At 41.3% G+C, this 25,867-nt stretch overlaps 1 protein-coding gene across 8 annotated transcripts in view; it reads right to left on the reverse strand.

Moving 5' to 3' along the window:
• Positions 1-69: 69 nt before the first annotated feature.
• Positions 70-25,867, reverse strand: part of LOC139120249 (solute carrier family 4 member 11-like) — a 47,938-nt gene continuing 22,140 nt past the window's right edge. For 3 of the 8 annotated variants that reach the window (XM_070684481.1, XM_070684480.1, XM_070684482.1), the window contains exons 3-20: positions 25,774-25,841; positions 25,285-25,489; positions 24,757-24,847; positions 22,410-22,533; positions 21,965-22,075; positions 21,557-21,643; positions 20,858-20,939; positions 19,821-19,838; positions 12,219-12,344; positions 11,715-11,828; positions 11,203-11,409; positions 10,111-10,432; positions 9,142-9,248; positions 8,440-8,605; positions 7,322-7,495; positions 4,899-5,094; positions 2,313-2,482; positions 70-1,100 (exon numbers count right to left, since the gene is read on the reverse strand). In XM_070684481.1, the coding sequence (XP_070540582.1) occupies positions 1,040-1,100; positions 2,313-2,482; positions 4,899-5,094; positions 7,322-7,495; positions 8,440-8,605; positions 9,142-9,248; positions 10,111-10,432; positions 11,203-11,409; positions 11,715-11,828; positions 12,219-12,344; positions 19,821-19,838; positions 20,858-20,939; positions 21,557-21,643; positions 21,965-22,075; positions 22,410-22,533; positions 24,757-24,847; positions 25,285-25,489; positions 25,774-25,841 (2,429 nt within the window). In that variant the 3' untranslated portion in view covers positions 70-1,039. The remainder of the gene's footprint in view (positions 1,101-2,312; positions 2,483-4,898; positions 5,095-7,321; positions 7,496-8,439; positions 8,606-9,141; positions 9,249-10,110; positions 10,433-11,202; positions 11,410-11,714; positions 11,829-12,218; positions 12,345-19,820; positions 19,839-20,857; positions 20,940-21,556; positions 21,644-21,964; positions 22,076-22,409; positions 22,534-24,756; positions 24,848-25,284; positions 25,490-25,773; positions 25,842-25,867) is intronic. The other 5 variants (XM_070684486.1, XM_070684487.1, XM_070684484.1 and 2 more) reach the window with 3 other exon arrangements.

Below are 25,867 nucleotides of genomic sequence, written 5' to 3' on the forward strand. Positions count from 1 at the left end.
ACAGCAACATTACCGTTGTAGTTAACCCAAATCATTGAGATTAAGGTAAAAAAGATGGCAAGTTCCGAGTTTATGTGAAAATAAAGTTTATTAAGTGCATTGAAAATGTCTGAAAAAATAGACTTTCTGCCAACAAACTTTGCAATCAAATTGTCGAACGTCTTTTGCGAATATATACACAAATCAACTTCAAGAACAATGTACCGGTATAAAAGTTCAGGATACGTGTAAAATGTCGATGGCAGTAAATATGTATAATTTGAAATGTTAATATGGAATGTGAGGTTCGACATTATCCAGGACACACACAAAGCACGGTAAGCTTTCACATCTCGAACGCACTGACACAATAATTAGCAATGAAGGGGGGGGGGGGGCTCTCAAATGTCGGATACTGCTTTTGGGAGGAAACTCCCGCCTACACACTTCAAAAACGGAATCCGTTGTAGGGGTGATAGTTAGCATAACACTTCACCAACCCAAGCATTATATATGCACTAGCTATTAAAACATATATAAAACAAGAATGCTTACAAAACAGAAGTGATCACTTTCTCGTCGACTGTACGAGGATGGTAAGCCTCTTTGTGCAATTTCCATTATCCTGGTTACTGGAAGAAAGAGGATCTGCTGTACATGAATATTCCCTCTTGATAATCGTTAAAGTTGCATACGGGAACATGACATATTCATAAATTTGCATAAAGCAATATTATAGTGTTGCGTTTCAAGCATCGGATGCGATGTTTCAAGATAGTCATTGTTCAGGATAAAGCACAAAGACTTTTTTTTAATTTCTCTTACATGTAAACATAGAAATCATAGCGCCTCTGTTAAACAATTTTAAAAAACCGTAGTCACATGAAAGACAGAAGGCATTATGTTCATGACAAATGAGCAGTCAAAAATATTTGCCGGTTGCTTGGCAGCGCCACTGTCTGTGTGGATCGGCGCATCACTGGAAGAGGTAAGGTAGTTCAATATAAGGCATCGTGTCATCACTGGGTGAGGTAGTTCACTGTAAGGCACCCTGTCATCACTAGTGGCAGTCAATCCACAGTAAATATTCCCTTTTGATGAATATCGGTAGCACCAATTGTCTGTCGAAAGAAACAACGGTTAGCCTTGAGTGCCAAATGGAAATGAACGACGATAACAGCACATAGTTTGACACAATTATTGTCTTTGGTAACCAGGGTAAATTGCAAAGGTGAGTTTAAACCATAGTAGTGTATACCCGTTGCAATAGCTGAAAAAATCCAACATGCTGCGCTGCTGGTAAGCAACAAGCTAACACCATTTTTTTCGTTAATAGTACTGTGTGCTGTGTTCTTGCGGGTATATCATAACACGATTGGAACTAATTTGGGAAAATTGGATGAGAGTAATTATTAGAAAAATGTAACGAAATCGAAATTTTTACAGCTGAAATTTTACAAAATGATAGAATAGTGTAAAATTTGAAATATTGTACTCACCGAACAAAACAACGAAAACACAACGATTATTGCATACCTGTTTCATCGGATTCATTTTCATGAAAAAAAGTTCATTTTTGTGTAAATGTACTAAAGAAATGAGACAAAATGTCTCTAATTGACGACGTTTGAGTCAGGGCACTTTTAAAATGCCCCTGACTTCTTTTGTGAATTTAAGGCTTCATAAACAATAAATTGAGTCAGGGCACATTTAAATGACCCTGACTGACTTAACTGTAAATCAATCGAAAAGCATCATTTTGGTCGAGGAAAATTGACAAACTGAGATTATTACTAGTGTTTCAGCAATGAAGAAACTACAGACAAGCTCACATATTCCATTCAAATATAAATATTGTTCATATGTTTTGAACAATATTGAATACGATACTATCATGCACTGATTCTTACCCATAAAATTTCAACAGCATCGTAAATTTTGAATAAAATTTTAAAGATGGTAAGCAAATACGGTGTAATATTAGACAAATTTCTAAAATTCCTCAGAAATTTTGCCAATCCAATTATCCCAATTTAGTTCCAATGGTGTTATCATATAAAAGCTGGATAGTCTGTTGAGAGCGGTATGCATTCTCTCTCTCTCTCTCTCTCTCTCTCTCTCTCTCTCTCTCTCTCTCTCTCTCTCTCTCTCTCTCTCTCTCTCTCTCTCTCTCTCCTGCTATTCTCAGTGCTTGTTTCTTGTTTGTTATTAAGAGACACATGTACTACAGAATGCTTTTGGCACTTGATGATGGATAACATACTTAATACACCTTGGAATACAAAATACACATTGTGAAGTATAATTCCTTGAGGCGTGGCAAATATTTTTACCTGAAAGGTATGTAAAGAAGAAGAATAAGGGGAAATGCCATCTTCATGTAGATGTTGGTGGCGAGTCCAAAAGCACACAACAAAACCAGCTGTAGAATTTGGATGAAGGTGAACAGGTGCATGGTTCTTTCAGGCACTCTTCGGACATGGTGGTCGGTAGGATATGCCGACTGATAAGAAACAACAAACAAACAAACAAACAAACAAACAAACAAACGACGGTCCATTAGTCAAACTGATAGAGGCCATGCCATGATGCTGGGTTCTTTTTCAATGAGAATATAGAAGTACGGTACTTGGCATAAATAACAAAGATCTTGTTATATTCCTCTATATACCCAGACAATGTCTTCCCATGACTTATTCCAAAGTTCTTAACAAGATGTCCCCTACTCGTGACCACATCACTGTCACACGCTTTCTAGATCTGGCTTTCGGTTTTTGTTTCTCTTGTCTCCTTATGACTAATACGACACTAATTGCTCCGGGTCAGGCACCAGACCTTTGCATCCACAATCGATTTAAATGCTCTAAACAATGCGAATAATTACAATCCTATCACAATTATACATCTATAAGTCAGAGTTAATGATTTTGTAACTAACTAGTCTGTTTTTCGATCTTCCAGTGTGATGTGCTATGATCGTGCGTATTTAATGATCGATTTGAATAAGTTGGCGTTCAAGTCTACCATGGAATATAGTGTCGCGAATGGATTCACCACATGAGCGCCAATTACAGTTATGCTCAACGGAAAGTAGACGATGAGATTAAATGATACCTTACTCAATTACTAATTTACATCAGACACTTTATTTCTAAAACTACACTAGTACCTCACAATATTGCTTGCGAGCGGCAAGTTCTCAAAGACAAGAATAACAAATACCAGACCTAAATGATTCCTTAACATAACAGTCGCTTGCCTGCTTCTCTGCCGACATGAGTGCCTTATCTCTTTCCACTGGTTTATTGCCGTAATCTTATACCACGATACTAATTACACAGCGACAAAAAGACAACTGTAAGTTGGCTGAAGCATGAAGTAACATATATGCCTCTCAAAGAGATATATAAAAGGCAAATAATGAAACATCTTCATCATTCATGAATCAAACGTTTTGTCTGAAAAGCTCTTGCAAAGATATCTTGAGACAGACAATAATTATATGGTTTCTCTGGTTTGGCGAGTAAATCTTGTAGAGGATTATACAAATCTGTAATTGACCCTCATCATTTTGAGCCATTGAATAACAGATAGACAAAGTCTCATTTGATTGGATATAATAAACACAAAACGTTAAACATCCCAATCAAATGTACTTGGAAGAGTATGCATGAGAATAGTTGCACCACTGTTTGACTGCTAGAAGAGACACACAGAACAGTGGACACATAGACAGTATTTCACATTAATCATCAGTAGCTTAGGTAATTGTAAAGTTGGCGATATGGTACATAGCTAGAGACCCCCATGCGTGATAACATTGCCAAATTAAGTCAGTTTTATCCAAATGTTTTTGTCCACACTTATCTTCACTCTAGCACAAATTACAGAGTGGCAGTTGATTGTAACATTTTCACCACCATGGTTTGGCAAAATACCCATTGTTATCAATCGTAAGTGTGGACCTGTTTTACAAAGAATTAGGGGGTTAGGTCGAGGCATTTTCATACAAAGAATTAGGGTAATCTGTTTTAAGGTATTTTAGTGTCAAAGAAATGAAAATTGGCAAAAGCAGAAGTCATGATTTGAAAGATTGAAAAATCCAATCTACTTGACACTTACTGAGCAGTGTCTCAACAATGTCGGCCGGTCTACCCCGGCGATGACGTTCATTTCAGCAAGAACTACAGTTGTCTTTTTGTCGCTGTGTAATTAGTATCGTGGTATAAGATTACGGCAATAAACCAGTGGAAAGAGATAAGGCACTCATGTCGGCAGAGAAGCAGGCAAGCGACTGTTATGTTAAGGAATCATTTAGGTTTGGTATTTGTTATTCTGTCTTTGAGAACTTGCCGCTCGCAAGCAATATTGTGAGGTACTAGTGTAGTTTTAGAAATAAAGTGTCTGATGTAAATTAGTAATTGAGTAAGGTATCATTTAATCTCATCGTCTACTTTCCGTTGAGCATAACTTAACTTGACTTCTCAATGTAGAAACGGCAGAAGTCACTGTAAAAACACACTGAAAAGATTACAATAGAGTAATATTTTTCAATTCCTCTTTAAATAGTAATGCTTCTTTTGTTCGCATTTTATTTAGGAGAGCGAAGATTGTTTGCAAATACGAGACACAACATCGATTGAGACAAACAGCCTGCAGAATTAAGAGAGCTTCTCCAATCGTTTCTACGTCCCCTTCAGAAAGGTCCGGCATTGACGTCAAAACACTAGGATGGAACCAAAGTGTGGCAGAGATATTTCTAAAAATCGGCATTTTTGTTGGTAATCTTTACTAATGACAACAGAATGCGTAAAGTTGAGTGTGTACTTCCTGAATCAAACGATTAACGTCGAGACTCGGTCGCAAGACACAGCTCAAAATATATCGGAGGGTTAGAGCGTATTCGAATATATACTTACCTTCTCAGTGAAAAGAAGAGTTAGACGTTGAAAGAAATGATTTCCGATGAAGGTTTGCAATGCCAGATAAACCCACACACCGGTCAGTACCGGCTTGGGTATGTACTTGAGCGGCATTGGCAACATCAGGAGCGACACTGCTACCGCTATGCTGGCAATCAGTGACGACAATCGCGTTTCTCTGACTTTCACAATCCTGCAAAGAGAATGTTACTGGTAGTCAAATCACTACAAAACTCATCTGTCTTTCGATAAAACCCATCTGCCACCGTTGATGAGAAGTGCGGGTACCAGCAGGCGGCCAGTTTCCTATCATGTGTTCGCCCTTGTCGCGTAGTTAACGAACCATCAACCAGGGTTTTTGAGCAAAACTCGGCTGAAGGACTTTAACGACTCCGTCTTTTACAGTTTTCGAATTAGTATTCGCATTGCATATTCTAAGAAAGGTACTGTTGCATAAAGGTAGCCTTGTGCGTGCATTATGGGACAAATATGTACCTCGAATCAACATAACGTTACTAGCTGTTGGCCGGCAAATGGTGTGACGGTTTCCATTCGAATTTATAAACTATAATAGTTTGTTGATACGTCCGAGATGTAGTTTCTTGATTATTCATGCATACTTCGGTTACGACTGTTTTCCTAGCGACGTTCCGAAACTAGCGACAAAATCGACAGAAGTCGACCTTGCTTACTCCTCGCTGTGCTCATAAGAAAGTCGGTTGCCGAGGAGTGATGGCAACCGTATCACTCCTTGACATCATACCGCCGTTGGGCCATTCCCCTTCACGGGAAGGAGTTCTTGTACACTTTCAGAGCGAATTTGAAGGACGTTTTATTTTAATTTTAGTACGACGGTAGATGTAAAATATAGGCTGGAGTGTGTAAAATGACTGTTTTCCCCGTGTTGAAAAAACAATTTTAGCCCTTCATGAAAGTTATGAAGCCCGCCAAAATCGGATCAAAATCGAACTAGCGCCAGTGCGCAGAGCAAGCAGCTCTACGGTATCTATACATGCAACGTGGATATAGTAGTTTTATCGGTTTAACTCCAGGAATTATACTCATCCTTAGACGTCCACATGCCGACTTTATCCTTTTTTTTAGAAAGGCTTCGTGAACGGATTAGGGAAAACTTGAAATGAGTACTGTACTCGTTAGCCGTTCATTGTAATGTGCATTTTGTTGCAGTACGAATAAAACATTTCAAAAGTATTCATATCGTCTGCTCGTATATTTTCGTTACTGGCTTTCCTTAATGGAACTTGTTTAAACGAACAGCACGAAAGTTTGACTTTCTTGGGAGTATCTCATATTTTATATCCGAAACTTACACGGAACATGATTATGATCTCTCTTAGTCACTGTACGAATCCGGAACAGATAGCGTGTCCACCTTCTCTGTTGTGTACTTTCAGTGGTGTAGGCCAAGTCGGATTTCTATTGCAATTGTGGTTATTTTATGGCTATACTAGATATAATCCACCACTTAGACATTGAATCCACCACTTAGACATTGATCATGATGCACTATCGACCAGAACCGTACTTGTCAGAAGCGTAGACGACGTCGAAACGTGGCACGGGACCGTACTAAACGATGAAAGATGTTGGTCGCAATACATATGAACTTTCAATCCGTTCGTTTGCTTGTTTTTAGATCTGAAAAACTGTGTTTGTTCTTGAGTGCAATACCAAAGACCTGAAAGCAAACGACAAGATTTTGACCATGACGTTCCGGAGTGTCATGGGTTCTGTTCGCTCAGCTGTTTTATGTATACGAACATAACATCGCCTACGCCTGACTGTAAGTAGTTGCGGTTGCAGTGAAAATGTGATTCGCATTTTAACATGTTGAAATACGGGTTCATATCAGTACTCTCAAAACAATATGCGATTTGCAATAAAGGTACAGCCAGTATGATAATATATAAATTATTTATTATTATACTGGCTATAATATTATGAGTATGTCTGCAAGGTAGATATCAAACTCGTTAAAGTAGTACGCACCTCGAAAGTGAAAGAAATAAACTTTTGCTCAAACTTTCCTTGGTGACACTCTCAACCATGCTCTCACCAAATAAAGGATAAAAATCGGGGTGGGGGCAACCATGCAAAGTTTGGTATTGGAGAAACAAATCACTTGACTTGATATTCACCAATATTTGAAATTCAAAATGGCCGCTATCTCTGTGTCAATGCGATGGGGAAACATAAAATCTTCGAATTATGAGAAACACAAATGTGAAGTTTTCTTACTCCAAGAGCTTTAAAATGAGCCCCCGAAAGTGGTAGATCAGGAAAGGATTGTGAAAATTTGAGAGTCTGAATATCTGTCCCCGAGGCGCATTCTACCTTAAAGGCGAGTGTAAAAAGGGGATGGCGAAGAAAATTTGGTGACAACAATACGCTTGACTTACATAGTGTGAAGGTAGCCAAAGTCAATTCTCTCTTCGGTGTCTGCCAAGATGCGTACGTGCATAGGTGAGTGAGGCACTGCTGCATGGACCATTGGAAATCCAAACATTGACATGAAAAAGTTGAGTATGGCCAAGAAAAGCAAATCCCAGTGATAAGCGGTGCCTTTCTTCACTCTGTGTGTGTTGGATTCGTGCATGAAATAATTTGTTGGTCACTTGCGAAGAAGTTAGTTTGTCAAGATGGACAATAGCTGTAACGTTCGTCAGTTAAATTATCTTTTTTCTAGATAACATTCACATTATCCTCTTCTTACTCTTACAATATCTTAAAGGGACAAAATCTGCCATTTTTCATGAATTTTGTTTGATACGAGATACCACTTGTATTGTTTGACATGTTGAAAGATACAAAATGAATGGGTGACTACGCATATATTTGACCCCGGTTTTAGATAAATGAAACCATCGCGAAAATGAAGTAATGGTCATGACCATTAATTCTTTCTCGCGTTGGTTTCATGTATCGTATCTAATTTAAAACCGGGGTCAAATATATGCATGGTCACCCATTCATTGAGTATCTTTCAACATGTCAAACAATACAAGTAGTATCTCGTATCAAACAAAATTCATGAAAAATGGCAGACTTTGTCCCTTTAAAACACATCCTATTAACCTAGCTAACACACAGCTTCGTGTAAAATACGAAATTTTATATGACACACGAACCCTTGAATTCAGTGCCAACAATAAATTGGTCATTACGCACATACAAGCAGCTTTGACAAACTGAACACTAAAATTATGGATTTCAACATGACTTTGAAAGCAGAACAAGAAACTGTATTTACAAGAGACTAAATTTAACACTTCCGATTTAAAACACTGTAAGTTACAGCCAGTGACGCTTTAATATCCTTATGAGCAGACGACTCCACGTGCCTTCTTTCAACACTTGCGAAGTTGAAATTCGCTGTCTTTGCTCAAATGCCTACTGCGGGTGTCATTACAAAAACAGGAAATTAAATACCGAGACGAAATAGCTTTTCTTTCCACCTGAAGTTCAATTTGAATGAGAGATGGTGAGGGATAGAGAACACACTGCAAGGTGTACTCACTTGTTAGCCGGCGCATTCACCGTCAGGGAGGTCAAGTTATTCTCGAGAAATAACAGCAGGCTGAGGGGAAAGGCCATTCCGCTTGCTCCGAGCCATAACTTGTAGTCCATTGAACCAAATGTAGGCAACCGGAAGAGCACACCTTCCCTGTACTGCCACTGAGGGACTGCAATTAAAGGCGTTAAAGACACCAAAGACAATGCCGCATATCGTCAACCGTGCACTGTTATTGACCGGGAAAAGGTTTACGTATGACATTTGTGAAAACGCAAAGACTGACTACGCATCAGTATAAACAGCATAACCAGTACATATTGTTATTCGACTCGAGTGACGTAATGGGATGTTGCTGTCAGATGGCGCATTTGCTAACAGTTCCTTCGTATAACAGTTATCGACTGTTCGGATCTTTCGCTCGTAAACAAACACATTGTCCCTCTGCGGTGACATTGGGTAAAGTTCGTGATCTCCACGTGTAACAATTTGTCTTGCGTTGTATTACTTGAAAACTCAGAAAAACTTTCCAGGTTTACTAAGATACTGAGGGCAAAAATATAACTTCTTTTGCTCAGTTTTCCAAGTGCTATTTCATTTTCTCGAAATAGTGCGGACAAGTCTGTTAACATTTCATTTTGACGACAATAGGAAAGCGAGTTGAATGGAAAAAAAACTTGTTAGTTTTAAAAGACGGAAGAGACATACCTGTTATGGCCCTGAAACAATAAGACCCGACAAAACTGAAGAAGATCACCGTTATTCCCAGTGCTTGGTCTGACAGGAGGTAACGTAGTGTTGGCGGTAAAAACGGGCTGAAGAAAAAAGTGTAGAAATTAACAATTTTGTTTGATCAATGAAATATAGGCCCTCTTTCTCACGGCTAATTTTCAGTCTATTTGAAAATAGTCTGAGTAGAGAAATGCCATCACTGTACGGTAGTAATACCGGTGTGTCCGGTGTTGGCTTTTTTACGTAATTCACTAGAGGTGTTCCGCAGATTGGTCAGTCAAATCGATGGATTGTCCAGCTGATCAGCAGCTCACTACCGGAAAGGTGCGATTTTGACACAGACTATGTGATGCTGCACGGAAAGATCCGTCGCACGAGGGCGCTCTCTACGCTCCTCTCGTAAGAGCGACGTATCTTTCAGTCTAAAATGATGCACGCAGAGATGAATTACACAGTGAACAGGTGGGAAAAAGGCTAGTAGTCTACACCGGGCTATGAGAGCATTTCCTCATGATTTTGACCTGTTCGTTCCCAAGCAAACGACGTGTAGTGCTGAAACAAGGTAACCCACAGGCAGCAATGTTAGTCACGTGACTAAAATGCCTATAAATATGAGAAGCTAAAATCCTCAGCTGTCAGACTCGCAGTTATCTTAACCGGTGTCGACGGGAAAACAAATCAAAAACAGCCGGCAAAGTGGTTGAGCCTGACCATAATTGTAACATTGTTTTGCGAATAATTTTATCCTTCATATGAAATCCCAATAGGCAGCAAAATGTATTCAAAATTTCAGCACTGCAGTAAAATTAACCCTTTCGCCACCGTGGTGTGGTCCAATCCCATCGTTTTCTATGGTAAAGTTAGTCCTCTACAGAGGGAAATGGCGTGAAAGGGTTAAAGCAACCATTAATGCTGGCATTTGTGAACTTTTAGAATTACTCTTACCTGTCTTTAAGTCGATACAAAACTATTCCGAGCCAGGTCGTCATAAGCACGAGCATTATGAACAAAACGCTGATCTCTGGGCTACATTCCGTGACAACAGTGTGTCCGTCAACCACATCGTGCGAGCTCCCGCCTCCATGGTCTTCGGTGGCGCCTCCTAGCACTGTCATCAACTCGTGCCCAACGGTAGTCAGCGAAAGGGACGAGTTGATGGTGTTTTCACCCGTTGTCACGTGTGGTGGTTCAATAGTAGCGTTCTGGTGATGTGGGGCTTCCGTATGAGCGCCATCGTGAGTGGAACAACGGTAATGTCTGTCGAATTCTACAAGCAATCACAAATGTGAAGTATTTATTCAACACCTTAGGGCTTACAAACCAGATAAATGATATGTAATATAATTCCAGTGCAGAATATGAAATCTCATAGATTCTATTGAATTCCACACTTACATAAATTAATGTTCATTTTCTGATAGCAAAAGACTTGGAATCTTCACCGAACAAAGTCACTGAATATGCACAAGGATATTTTAACCCTTTCACCAGCATGGTTTGGTATCAATGGCGATTGTGGACCTGTTTACACAGTATTGGGGTGGACAGGTCAAGACTTAGAAGACTTATCAATCACAAAATATCTGTTCAGATGGAAATCAGATTAACAGTTACCATGGGAACTAAGAGACTCAATGAAACGTGAAGTCATGCAGTCTGGCATCGTCGTACACCACGCCCTCTTCGGCGAGTCTTATCACCCAACGCCGAAAAGACGTAGGTCAGCGGAGCGGAAATTATTGCTCTGGCCTGCGAGAATGGCAGTCTGGGGATTCAGCCCGCCCCTCGCAAGCCTTTGAACTTGACAAGTGATTAAGGTATACTGTCAACTGCTCCAATTTTGCCACAGTTACCATGGAAAGAGAAAATCTTACCAATCACAGATTTTAAGCGGATGATCGCTTTTTAAAAACAACGCCCCCACATGGGCATTTTGAATACCAAGGAACGCCCCTTTGACCATATATGGGCATATTTAGATTACAGGTGACTGTATACCTTTAAGTTGACTGAACTTATCATATAATTTATGAATACCTTCATGAATGTCCATGACAGATTCTTTGAGCAGAGACATGGCAACGAACAAGCCCAGTATCTCGTCGATGGATCTGGTGGCCCACTTCATGAGACGGCTGGCGTTGAACAGAGCGTACAAAATGAGAAAGAACGTTGTCCAGCATCCCACGGCGAAGTACATCTCCAAGAAATCTACATGGTGTTTCTTGCTTACCTTGTAAATGACTGAAACAAAACAAAAACAACGAGTCACGGAAAGTTAGGCGCAGCCTCGCCGAGAGAGAACTAAAAACACAGCTCTCTGAAAGAGACAATATCTTTAACTTTTGATATTTTCGCAATTTTCATCGTAGAAAAACGATTCTCCCCCACAACAGTGTGTGTTTTATACAAAATAAAAATTATCATCATAACACACTTTTTTCATATTTCGCCGAGGGCCGTGCAGAAATAAAGAAGCATTATTTACAACTTTGAAGTCATACATAATATTGTCTTCGCTGAAAACGACGAATATCTATACACTTTACCTTTTGTGTACAGTGCCAGCGGTGCTGTCGTCAGAATTATCGACATCGGTTGTCCTCCGAACAAACTGTAAGCTACGCCGACGATGGCCCCGCCGACGATGGCCTCCTTGACACCTGGCAAAATGGAGAAATTTATAGCTTTTTTCTTTCCCTTTAAAATTATCCGGTGAATGTTAGTGAACACACACTGTAAACTGAACAGGCCGCCATGCACGTAGAGGTACCTAGGGTGTACCTCATACAACCCAATTACAGATATGAGTTCGATGGTAATCGTGATCAAACGCATCGGAAATGAATCTTCGGGCGATTCAAGAGCAGATGCAAAGGAGATAATATATTTGAAAGGCCCATCGAACGAGACAGGGGGAAAATCGCTAGTGTCTATAACAACCAACAGATTGTATAAAAATGCTGAGTTGACTGTATTACTGATGTCTTGTCCAGTCAGTCAACATTGACATGCAAACAGGTGAATCTCACAGCGGTGTGCTTACAGCTTACCCATATAGCCGTGTGTGTCGATGTAGTACAGATCTCCAAGGGCAAGTGTGTAGAAAAAACAGGTGAAGTAAAGAAACAGGACGGCCGATGCTAATCTTCGTAAAGTTTCACAACCTCCAACCAGACCTATCGAAATTGGACAAAATCTGCATTAATGGCTTCACACTAGATCCTTGAAGAGTGTCGAAATTGCTCACATATCCATGGTATTGTTTTCAATACATGTAATCGATTTATTATCAGCGCCTTTTGAAAAGTAACAAGCCACCAAAAGCCTAAAAATACGATGCTCTTATTGTTCTGAAGAACTTTACCTATTATGAGAGCGCCCGCAACGAGAAAATAGCGAGGAATGAAATTAATATCGGCTAAATACATACGAAACATACTGGTATGATCAATAACTCGCGTGTCATTACGTGCAAAATCCGGGGCGGGGTTGAGACAGACTATTCATATGTTAAATCACACATTTTGTTCATGTTATGAAAATCAACCAGGCCACAAAGTGTCATTACCGGCATATGACCATCTGGTCGTAACCCATACAATGCTATAATCTTTCATCGCTTCTCAATAAATTAAACAGACATCCCGTAACAAAGCCTTATTTGATTTTCACAAAGGGACGATGTAACGCCTGGGGACGTCGTATTTTTCAAGGTGACAGAGGTCTCCGAGGACCTATATAATTTACGGAAAATTATAGTAAACGCGTAAGGCTCGATGACGCAGGAGGAAACTGGCTGGTTTGTAAATCTGCGAGTTTTGTGTGTTATGTTCACAAAGAAATGGCTTCCAAATGAAGTATTTTACCAGCAAACAATAAAATAGGACCGATAGTAAGAGGTCATCAAATTACAAAATTTATCTTTTTATGTCCGATACAATACTTTTATTGGCAGTCATAAAAACGGCAGGACAATATTGGTAGAAAACAGGTCTTGGTGTCTATCATACAGGTATATGAGCGATTCTCATTGTGAAAAGTGGCTTTTATGGTATTGGAAGTGCAATCTTCTGGCTGGCTGAATACGTTAACATCCCTACTTAGACTCGTTATGAGGCTACCAGTATGTCGGTGTAAGCCGGATAACATATGTCGCATTTCAAGGCGCGAGAGGAGAGGATAAATGCATTACGAGATGCGTGATCTCATCAGTGTAAGCTTCATAAGGACGTGCAAACTAGGATATCACAAATATCCGAGTTGACTCGGTGCTGGGTCGTTAGAAAAAGCAGTTCTCAACGGAGAGTTCTGTCGTGATGGGGTTTTATGATCAAGGTTCTTGTCTGACTTATATACAGAACTGCGAACGACACCAGTTCATGCTGAGAACACAAGCTTTATTACTGAACACGCCGTGAGATAGAAAAGGCGCCAACCGGAACACAACTGTAGCAATTACATGTAAAGGCGCCAAAGCGCATGCACCGAATGTAATAGAACACCAAAGGATAAACATTTTTTTGGCGGGAGATTATAGTCCACAGTCATTGGATGAAAGTTACCAAAGAGTCTGATTGGTAGACGGATAACACATAGGCTCTGCTTAGTCCTATTAATAATGTTCAAATGATGTGTCATTGTTCTCCGACATTCTCCCGGCGACGAAAGATAATCTTGAACACTTTCAATATGAATTATCAATAAATGATTCGTTTGAACAAAAAACTTAGAAATTTCAAAGAGTTAATTGACTCAACAGTTACAACAATTTATGAAAGTTCGGATATTCTCATCCTGGCTGCAATGGCTGCATCTCTGGACGGTCTCCCGACTCGGGCGGGTCATTGGTTTTCTCAGCTGAAATTTCTTGCCGATGGATGTCTTCCCGCTCGTTCACATCTTTGTCTTCAGATGATGATAATTCTTGAGAGGCTACCTCAAGGGGGTATACTTGTGTATAGGGCGGTTGGTGTGTCCCCTGGCGGTGGAGATTTCAGCTGATCGCACCAACTTGTCACGTCCATAAACAAGTCTCTTCACAGTCCCGAGCTGCCATTTCATCCTACGATCGATATCACTATGGATCAGTACCACATCTCCCACTTTAATTACATTGTGCTTGTTTCCGGAACCGGAGTGACGTTCTCTCAAAGCTGTCAAATACTCGGTTGACCACCGCTTCCAGAACTGTTGTTGGAGATTTGACAAATGTGCGTAACGTCTGTTAACATCATTGTGGTTTCCAAAAGTCGGGTCTTCGATTTCTTCATCGGAGACTGTGATGTATGGTAGTGAGGTCAAGCTTCTACCATGTAACAGGTGATTTGGGGTCAGGCTAACGTCATCATCCGCACTGGATGAAACGAAGGTGAGTGGGCGATCATTTAATACAGTCTCAATTTCGGTGACGACGGTAGCAAGCTCATCATACGTGATGAATGATCGACCGAGAACCTTTTTAATCGCATTCTTCGTGAGACTTATGAGCCGCTCCCAAAAGCCGCCAAACCACGGCGCACGTTTGGGTATGAAAGTCCATTTCACTCGCTGAGATGAGAGATAATCTCGAAATCAGGCGTGTCGAGCAAGGAGCGTATCTCCTCGGCTCCAGAGATGTACGTCGAGGCGTTGTCGGATAACATTCGGCTAGGCAGGGATCGTCTTGCAGCAAAACGGCGAAACGCGAGTAGAAATGTTTTAGTCGTCAAATCCGGTACCAATTCCAAGTGTATGGCCCGTGTAACCGCACAGGTAAACAGGCACACGTATGCCTTGTTTTGTTTACCATCAATAGCTTTGGTGAGGAGAGCCCCCGTGAAGTCGACCCCCGTCACACTGAATGGAGGGGTGATGTTCACGCGATATGCAGGCAGCGGAGCTTGGACTGGGTTAGTGTACGGCTTTCCTTCAACTTTCAGACAGGTAACACAGTTGTGAAGAATCTTGCTAACGATACGTCGTATTTTCGGTATCCAGTACTGTTGACGAATTTGTGTTACAGTCGACTGGACTCCTCCATGGAATACGCGTTCGTGTGCTTTCAGAACGACCAGTTTAGTGAATCATGGTGAGGAGGCAGCAACGCTGGAAATTTCGTGACATAGTCCAATGCTGCATTGTGTACACGGCTGCCACATCGAAGTGTGCCCTCGTTATCGAGAAATAGGTTGAGTTGTTGAACCAACGGTCCGAACCTCTTCACATTCATCCTCATGGAATGAATAGTGTCTGTATATATCTCAGATTGTACGTCTTTAATCCAGATTTGTTCAGCATGTCGTATCTCGTCCGGTGAGACTGCTCCTGATGGCGTGTCTCTCTTTCGCTGCAGTCGAGATTTGAAACGAAATACATACGAAGTAACGCGGAATAGTTTGTCTAACGAGCTGAAACGAGTAATGTCCACCGCGTATTGTATGCCAACGTCAATTGCGGGGTCGATTTCCGTATTTGATGAGCCGATGTTCTCAGTGGATCGGCGAGAAAGATCCTCAACGTGTTGCATTTTATTGGCAACCTCAGCATCGATTTGTGTGTGAGGCTCGATCATGAAGTCGTCCGTTGTAGCGATATGGTGCACTGCGCTATCAAACAGTTCACAGATTGGCCAGTCTCCATTTTCTTTCAACCAAGTAGGGCCGTTCCACCATAGAGTAGAATTGGCTAGTTGATCAGAAGTAATGCCTCGAGTTAACAAATCAGCTGGGTTGTCAGCGGAGGGGCAATATTTGTAGATGTGACGAAAACCATTGATCTCTCTGACGCGATTGCTTACGAAGATCGGCAGCTTCTTGACACTGTTGATCCAATACAACGCAATTTGACTGTCCGACCAGAGATACCGCTGTGTAATGTTTATCTTGCCGGAGAGAGCGTTTATTACAAATTTGCTGAGTCGAGTGCCAATCAGGGCGGCCATCAGTTCTAACCGAGGCAGTGACAAATCGGACGTTGGAGCGACGCGTGCCTTGGCCATAACGATAGAAGTTTCACTTGAACTGCGGAGATAAACTACAGCTCCGTAGGCGGTAGTGCTGGCGTCAGCGAAAACATGAACTTCGCAGTCGTCGTTATCTTTATTCCCTGAGAAGTATTGGCGGTTTATTGTCGTCTTGCGTGTAGCATTCAAGTCCGCTGCGATCTGTATCCATTGAGAGTTCAATTCAGCGTCGAGCGGTTCGTCCCAAGGGAGCCCGCGTTTCCATAGTGACTGTACAAAGAGTTTAGCTCTGATGTGAACTGGAGCTACGAAGCCCAGTGGGTCGTACAGTGTAGCGGAGGAACTGAGAACATCTCGTTTCGTTATCAATTCATTTGGAATAGGCTCGCTATTATTTTCTGAGTAGGTCATCGTGTCGCTATCTGGTTCCCAACGCAGGCCGAGTACTGGTACATCATGGGAGGGTTCGTAGATATCATCCTGTTTTGCGAGTTCACATAGTCGTTCACTGTTGGACGTCCATGAGCGCAGCTTGAACCCACACGACTGCATGAGGTGGTTTGCGTCGTTGTAATATGACACGGCCTTTTCATCAGACTTGGCACCGTCTACATGTATCACATTGTCAACATAAATATTATGTTTGAGGTCATCAGCAGTCGGTATGGAGGCATTACTTTCCAAGTGGGTCTTGATTACAGCGTTGAGCATGAATGGGGAACAAGCCGCCCCAAACAGAACAGACTTGAATTGATAAACATCAAATGGACTTTCGGGATCACGAATGTCCGATAACCAAAGAAATTTGGTGTATTGACGCTCGTCTTCCTCTAGACGTATGTTTAAGAATGCCTTTTCAATGTCACTGACGAAAGCGACTCGGTTAGCGCGAAATCGTAGCAAAATGGCAGGTAAATCATTGATTAATGACGGCCCAGTTTGAAGACAGTCGTTTAGACTTGCCGAGTCAGCATTTTGTTTGCTACTGCAGTCGTATACAATACGGATTGGAGTGGTAACTGAGTCCTTCTTGACAGCTCGATGCGGCAAATAATGTCCTTCAGTTTTGTTGTCATCTTGAATCTTCTCGACGAAGTCTCGGCGCAGTTGATCGGTGATGATGTCGTCATATCTCTTCGTTAAGTCAGGGGTCAAACGGCGAACCATAGCGCGCGTGCGATTTTCAGTTGCCGCATAGTTTGAAGGCAGTGGCGGATGATCAGTTTTCCATGGTAAACGGGCAATGTATTTACCATTTTCAACACGTAGATGAGTGTCCCGATATGTTTCGAAGTCGGTATTTTCATCATTTTGCGAGTCTGCCTTCACTCCGATGAGCTCTAAATTCCACCAGTTTCGTATGTCATCGTCGGTGTGTGTTTCTACGTTCACGTGATGAATATTAATGTCAGAGTCCAATTTCCCACGCTTTCCAGTAGGACCGGACAACAAGTAGCCGAACTTAGATGATATTGCAGTTGGACCTGCCCCGCGCACGATATGGTTTCCAACAAAGTTCCAATATTGATCAGCTCCGATGAGTACATCAATTCCATAGTTTTAACATTGGAAACTGGGTGGGCAAGCTTTAATCCCCGTAGATGGTCTGAGTTGAGTATTTCTGCTGACACGTGGTTGAATAGGTTGGACGAAATCTCGGGAATTATCAGGGCGTTGACAGTACTGGTATGCCCATTCTGTTCGTGCAAAGTTACCATTGCACTTTTCATGGAATGAATTTGTTTCGAATTGTCCCGAATGTTGACAGGCTCACGTTCTCATGAGTGTCCGATTTCAAGTTGAGTTTGTCAGCAAATCGCTGCGTGATAAAAGTTCTGTTGGACCCATCGTCAAACAGCACGGTAGCGTTGATAGGTTTCCTATCGCCGACCGACATAGGAATGACTGCCGTCTTGAGGAGAACCGATCCGTTGGGTGTAGATTTCCCCTTTGTGTCGTCTGTCTTCGCCAATGCCACATGAACTTCAGAAGTTCCCTTTTTCTCAGACGTTGTAGCTGATTTGGTGTCATGATGAAGGGTAGAGTGATGTTTACGCTTGCAGATCTTGCAAGTGTAACGAGACTTGCAATCGCTCACGCGATGCTTTCCAAGGCAATTGTAACAGAGACGATCGCGTTTGACAATGTCTAAGCGACGTTTCGGGTCGGTGACAACTTGGCAATCACTTGAGTAGTGATTTCCCTTACAAAACACGCATGTTTTGATTCTCAAAGGCTTTGTTGTGCGCGTAGATGCGGCCTTAGTATGAAATGAAGCGGTCATATTAGGCTGTGTTGCTGTGTCCGCAACCGATAACTCATCGAGTGGAACTCCGGCTTGAATGGCGTCGATTTCCCGTAGGATGGCTTTGCGCAACTCTGGTAAAGTCCAAGCCTTGTTTCCGTGATCTCTTGCGATTTGTTTCCGAATATTGTTAGGTAGTTTATCTCGAATCATGGGAATGAGAAGTTCTCCATAAGCGTTCTCTTCTTGCCAAGTGATTGTAAACCGCGAATATGACTTTCTAATGTGTCATAAAACAATCTCAGACTGTTAATGTCACTCGTAGGTTGAGGAATCTGCCACAGTGCAGTCATGTGCGCATCGATGATCAAATGATTCTGTCCGTAGCGTTCGATGAGTAGCTCTAAAGCATGGTCGTAGTTGGAGTTTGTCAGGCGAGACCGCTAATCGTACGGGCAGCTTCATCAGTTAAAACGCTGCGTAAGTATGTGAACTTTTGAATGTTCTCGAGGTTCTTATCATTATGGATGGACGATTTGAAAGTGTCGTAGAAACTCACCCACTCGAGTACGTTTCCTGAGAAAGTTTCAGCTGTAGTTTCGGTAATGCGACCGTTTTCTTCGATGTGTCTTGAGTAGCGGTGTCGGAGTTCGCCGATGGGCCAGTCGCATTGTTCGGTTTGTTGTTTTTGATGAAATCAGTGATCTTGTCGTTTCTCTCGAATATCTCGGACATGTAGTCGCCGGATTCTTGGCTCGCAGCATCGTAGCTTGCTTCATCCGTATTATCTAAGATATCTTCTTCGATCTTGGTTAAAGATTCGTATTTCTGAGTTAGTTGAGTGTTCAATGCTCTGAGTATCCTGTGAGCTTCAGTCTTGTTCTCAGCTGCAGCGAACGTTGATGTGAGTTGTTCTGCACGGTTGAACAGCCTCGTCATTTGGGCACGTTGTCCCCTGCGCTTGAGTTTCAACTTGGCCAATTTCGTTGCCAGTTGCTCGGCTTGAGTTGGTTGCTGCTCCTCGTCAGACATCCTTATCCTGGTCTCGGCACCAAAAAATGTCGTGATGGGGTTTTATGATCAAGGTTCTTGTCTGACTTATATACAGAACTGCGAACGACACCAGTTCATGCTGAGAACACAAGCTTTATTACTGAACACGCCGTGAGATAGAAAAGGCGCCAACCGGAACACAACTGTAGCAATTACATATAAAGGCGCCAAAGCGCATGCACCGAATGTAATAGAACACCAAAGGATAAACATTTTTTTTGGCGGGAGATTATAGTCCACAGTCATTGGATGAAAGTTACCAAAGAGTCTGATTGGTAGACGGATAACACATAGGCTCTGCTTAGTCCTATTAATAATGTTCAAATGATGTGTCATTTGTTCTCCGACAAGTTCGTGATCTTTACAGAGAAATTGCAAAGCTTCAAGCGACTACTAGGCTCATCTCAAACTTACCATTTTCAGCGGTTATTCCTGTGGTGCAATGCATGATGGGAAAGCGATAGCCCCCGTTGCGACAGGCAAGAACAAAAAGACTGTTAGTATAGTTGCTCCACCAAGAGAAGATAAAGTTAGCAAGGTGCAATTTTTATGCTTCATCAGCGACAATTTCAGCGTAAAGCTGGGTGCAAGAGTATCCTCTGCTTTGTGCTATTCAAAGAAAAAACAGACCTCCCCTACACTTATCACTTTGACCAAAACAAGCAGAAGATCAAAATCAAAAAACATTAAAATTATGGTTACAATTTCTTTTTGGGATATCACTCTAAGTAACGCCAATTCTTCCTGTCTGTCTGTCTGACTGACTGTCTGTCTGTCTGTCTGTCTGTCTGACTGACTGTCTGTCTGTCTGTCTGTCTGTCTTAATCTGGGTCAGGTCTCTATTGTATCCAAAGTCAGTGCCGGCTCTGTGATTACGTTTGTTAAACTGTATATTAACAATATCTCATAAGATAATACGTTGCAGTAGCATAGAGCTTTACATCATAAATACCAAATGTTACAATTAAAACGGTAAGGTATATGGCATAATCAATGATTATTTTGTGCACATACAAATGTTGGGCAGGAGTATGTACGTCTATGTGCTGCTTTACCATTAGGCAACAGTAACTAGGAGCATAGATATTATTTAGTTGTTGCTTGATAGCATGCGCCCTGTGCTATCAGGGACTACTGACACTATTGAGGGACAAGGCTGTAGTGGGAAAATCGGGGGAGGGGGACGGAATAGCCGACTGTAAACCAATCATTTGCCATGACGATGACGGGATCACACACCCAAGTAGTATGCCATGCTTGTCACGAGGCGTTCGGTCGCCCATTCACACAGGATGGGCGTTGAATTTGAAAGGACAAAGTGGCTAGGAAACAAACAGGAAAGCGGGTTCATCAAACTGATATTTTCGGGAAGAAATACTAGCAGTCCTTTGTAGGAAAAACCATCATGCGCCTGCAGCCGACTGGAATCGTGGGTCTTTTGAATTACCTACCGTCTTTGTAGTCGCTCCAATAGTACGGAAGTCTTCGCTTCAGATCTTTGTAGATACCGCTACCAAGACGACAAAATTTTACCTGGTGCATTCGAAAATATACAAAATTACATACCTTAATGGTGTTTACGTAAACTTCCAGTACAAGAAGATACGCACGAAACTTTGCACTAAGGGAGAGAGAGAGAGAGAGAGAGAGAGAGAGAGAGAGAGAGAGAGAGAGAGAGAGAGAGAGAGACAGACAGAGAGAGAGAGAGAGACAGACAGACAGACAGACAGACAGACAGACAGACAGACAGACAGACAGACAGACAGACAGACAGACAGACACACAGAGACAGACAGACAGACAGACGGAGAGACAGACAGGCAGACAGATAGACAGACAGAGACAGGAGGGGGGAAAGAAGGAGAAAAGGAGGGGAAGACAGGATGCAGCTAGGAACACAAGGACAGGAATAACCAGACAAACAAAGCCAAGACGGACACACTGAAAGAGACTTTATAGACCCAAGTGAACACTGTACCAGGGAGACAGACTGAGACACAGACAGGTCAACCTGTGCAGACTGATAAGCGAAGAAAACTTCAACAAAGCGAAAAGATAGAGCATTTTAGGATAGGCATTCGAATCTGTTGATGACATTGCGTTGAACTTTTGCATAATACTGGTGAAACAGTTTCACTATTTTCACTTACATCATCCAAACCAGGCACGTGGTGATGACTGGCGTCTCCCTTGTCAAGTATCTCGGACGTCACAACTTGTGCTCGTTTGATCAGCGCCTACGAGAGTTGAACAACAACTTTTTTAACTGCTTTCTATCAGGGTTAGGCGGAAGATATTGGGTACGGCTATTTCTAGTCTAAACAGGTCAAGCGGGAGAAACTATGGTACAGCGGAAAATGTGTTAATGTTTCTAGTTGTAACGAATACCCGTGCCAATACCCGTGCGCAAAAATATCCGCAAAAGCATGACTGTTAACATCGGTGCGAGAAGAAAATTAAACAAGGCAGACATATTCATTGCTCTTGACATAACATAAACCGCACTTAAATCATGTTCAAAATGCTTCTTACAGACCATTATTACTAAAGGCACATACCTGCTTGAAGGTGCCAACGTCTGCGATATCATGTAGTTCATTTCGGAATTCGGCATTAGCGAAGAGAGAGCCCGACAGGTGAGCAGTAGCGCGGGCGCTCTTCAGTCCCCTCTAAAGTGTTCGAAAGAAATTTCAAGAAACTATAAATGACACACAATAGGTGTAGGTATATGACGTCGGGCATAAGAAGAGAACTGGTTGTTTCTGAATGCCACGCATTAAATAGAAGTACGCCGTTCCTACGATTCAGTGCAATTTCTTTCAAAAAAAAGATTTTTTACATTTTGCTATCCACAGTTTGATGGAGAACATTGCGTAAATAAATTCAATTTTTCTCATCTCACTCGGCCTATCTCTTGCTGAATCAACTGCAAAGGAAAGTCTGTGGGCCAAAATATTGCTCCAAGGAAGAAGTGAGAGAGACTGAAAGTAAACAGATACTTACTTCTGCATTCGGAGCAATCACGAGGAATATGTAGCGAACGCTCGTTCTGTGGAGACCCATGTTCACAGGCGTTTTTAGGCGAGCTACACCGACACGGCGGTGCCGTAGGCTCTGTATACCAGCACTATAGGTTGAACATAACAAACGATAAAGTCTATATTTAGACATAAGTCAATATTTAGAAACTGTTCGCGGTGAGAAATTTATGCCTTGCTAAGCAGCACACGTGCGGACTAATCAGGTCATCGGTCAGTCCATAGACCCTGAAGGTTCAGGGACTATGGTTCTTCGGAATAGATTGTTAACAATAGACTGTAGGTTAACAGTTGCTGGGCTATAGCGGTTCCAATTAAATCTCGGTTAGGCTTTCTGAAAGAAGGTTGCGGGTTGACGTAATACGTTATCTGAGAGATTAGGATAATGTCCGCAAACAAAATATTCATTAAGTCATAATAAACTACCAATAAACGATGAAACAAACAAAATTTAATTCCTTTTGTTGAAATTTGTGATGGTCAGTAACTTTCATTAAATTAAATTAAGATGTAACTGACTGTGACATTATAGCAGGCGGTGGGGGTGAACCGTCATTTTCGTTCACGTTTTTCTCAAAACACTGGAAACACGTGAGAATTCGTCTAATTTTTTCTCAGGTCCGAGGGAATGAACAGTGGCGAAACACTTCCCAGCTCAGCGCTCTTATTGATTCCTTCTGACTTGTACTATACAGCGGTGTGAACTCTACAGTCGCGAGAAGCGGCCCCGACAAGATACTTTGGGGTTTTCTTGATATGCCGGTTGAAATGACAAACTTCCAATAAAAAAGTTAGTTCTGCGCGATTGGAGCTTTGACCCTCTGAGTGCCGTAATTTTTCCAACCACAATTTTAGTGCAACATTTCATCATTTTTTTTGTAATTCTTTTGATAATTTTGGACCAAATGGCTATGAAATTTGATTGGTTACAGTTTTTCGTCAAAATTTTGGCAAAAAATCAGAAACAAATTGACTGGGGTATATTTTATAAAACCGACAAAAATTGACTTTGGCGCTCAAACGGTTAAAATGAATTTGTCGAACAAATGCTGGTTTATAACTCTATCGGCAGAGCAGTGTATTTGTTCAAGGAATACTGCAGCCAACCTACAACCAGAGTGTCCGCAAGGAGGTCATGACCTAGGCATTATATGACTGGTTGGATCGTGGCGGTGTAAGTACGCATATCCGTCCAATTAAGAAAAGATATTTCAGCCACGATAGTGACAGGTAGCATATACCATTCACTTTTATAATACTTTTCATTCGTGTGACGTGTGCACATAACTTTAAAATGAAAAAAAAATTGACGTGACGTCATAGGGATAAGACAAAATAATAAAATATGTGTTATCGGTAAGTGAACCCGACTTATCCTTAAAACACCCCAAGACTCTACGTTGGACGTTTTTTTTCTTGCATTTTCATAACATTTCAAGTAATTTCTCTAAATTTGACCTGTTTTGGGTGTCGGCAACAAATATAAAACAAACAATTCCTCTAACCTACCAACCATAATTTTCGGAGATATGTTACATTCAACACGCAATTTCTTTATATAAATATATATATATATATATATATATATATATATATATATATATATATATATATATATATATATATATATATATATATTGTAACTACCAAAGGACTACGATTAAAATGCATATGTATGCATATGTTCATCTGCTGGTAGTAAACCGTCATACTGCATTTTGTGACATCATCTGTCAATTGTATGCAAATAATCCATAAATGTGTTTGGCGAGGTCATCATCAACTACGGTCTTCTGATTACATCACGATCCCTCTACAAACCGTGATTGTATCTATTTCCTTCGAATCTTCAGGCTACGAAACGAATTTGGATCTAACATTTCCAGCACAATTTTATGTTAGATGTTTGTGACAGATTTTTTTAACTTGACCCTAATTTGTGCTATTTTCTACATCATCGCGTCCTTATTAACAGAAAATAGGGCCGTCTAAAAATTCATCCCCGTCATCCCTTTACACAACACGGGCAATATGTCTGGACAACTTAGAATGAATGTAATCTATCTGTTGACTGATTTTAGCGGCGTTGAAAAAATGTATGTAACACACAGATACATACATACGTACACAAAGATAGACACACACACACACCACACACACACACACACACACACACACACACACACACACATATATATATATATATATATATATATATATATATATAATATATATATACACTAGTATATCGAATCGGATGTGATGACATTTGACCAAATAAGAAAAATGAGGTATTAACGGGCGTTCTTTACCCAAGCGCTAGCCAGCTCTCGTCGAAAACGTATTGCCTACCGCTGTCCTCGAAACTGTTGAATGACTGTACACTGCTGCTGGGAAAGTATGCTGCAAAAATAAAACAGGTGAGATAATTAGAAATGTTGTGCAAGACTCCCATCGGGAGTACGAAAATCTATTACAGGAGACAAGAAATCTCTCTTTCTCAGGCTTACTTGCTATTTCACTTGAACGCTCCAATGGTCAAGGGTCTCCCTTGTGACGAAGAATCAATTTGTTTTAATCGTCACTTTGAATATTTATTCAATCATGATTCCCGCGTTTCCGAGAAGCAACATTTTGTCGTCTGTCACTTGAAAACTAGATGATGCTCGCAAGATATATTTCAATGCTACTGCATGGAATCATAGAAATTTAACGTTATCGCGTAGACTCAGAAAAAAACGGAAGAAATCGTTGCAATCACTTTTGATATATCGATAAAAGCTAAAGTCGGCTATTCTTAGAAACGGGAGGGAGTACAATATAACTGATATTTGACTTACGGCATCCGTCGGTGAAGATGGCTCGCCTGGCTTGTTCTAGGCTCACTGCATGTTCGTGGGCAATGAGTTCTTTCAATAAAGGGTCTAGGAGTTCTTCAAGGGCCCCATCCTCTGTCAAATCCAACATCACTGTCACTTCTTTGACAAAACTCAACAGTTCCTGTTTTGCTTGCACTTCTTTCGTGTAGTCCAGAGTTTGCAAGATCTGTAAAATGGCGCCAATGTCACCGTCACAACGTGTACACGATAAGGATTACAACGAAGATTTTTTACCACTCTTTCGTTCCTGTTGTACGTTTCTTTCCAGCCTAGCTTGTCCGATGAAGACGCTATTTAGGTTACATTCGGGAAGAGAATAGTGGTACTAGCGAGAAGTCCTGTACGCTTACAAAATGGCGGAAGTCCATGGACGCAAAGGAGCCTCGTCATTGAGGGCAACAATCTCTCCGTGTAAAAATGTGAGAAACGAGGAATTAGATGTGGACTTACTTGTCTCGTCGTTCTCATCGTTGGGCTTCTACTTGCTTGTAGAAGGTGGTCCGTTCCACAGTCAACTGCTAGACAGAAATAAAAACATAATTTT

The sequence above is a fragment of the Ptychodera flava genome, chromosome 20 (assembly GCF_041260155.1).
Source record: "Ptychodera flava strain L36383 chromosome 20, AS_Pfla_20210202, whole genome shotgun sequence".
In the NCBI taxonomy this organism is placed as follows: Eukaryota; Metazoa; Hemichordata; class Enteropneusta; family Ptychoderidae; genus Ptychodera; species Ptychodera flava.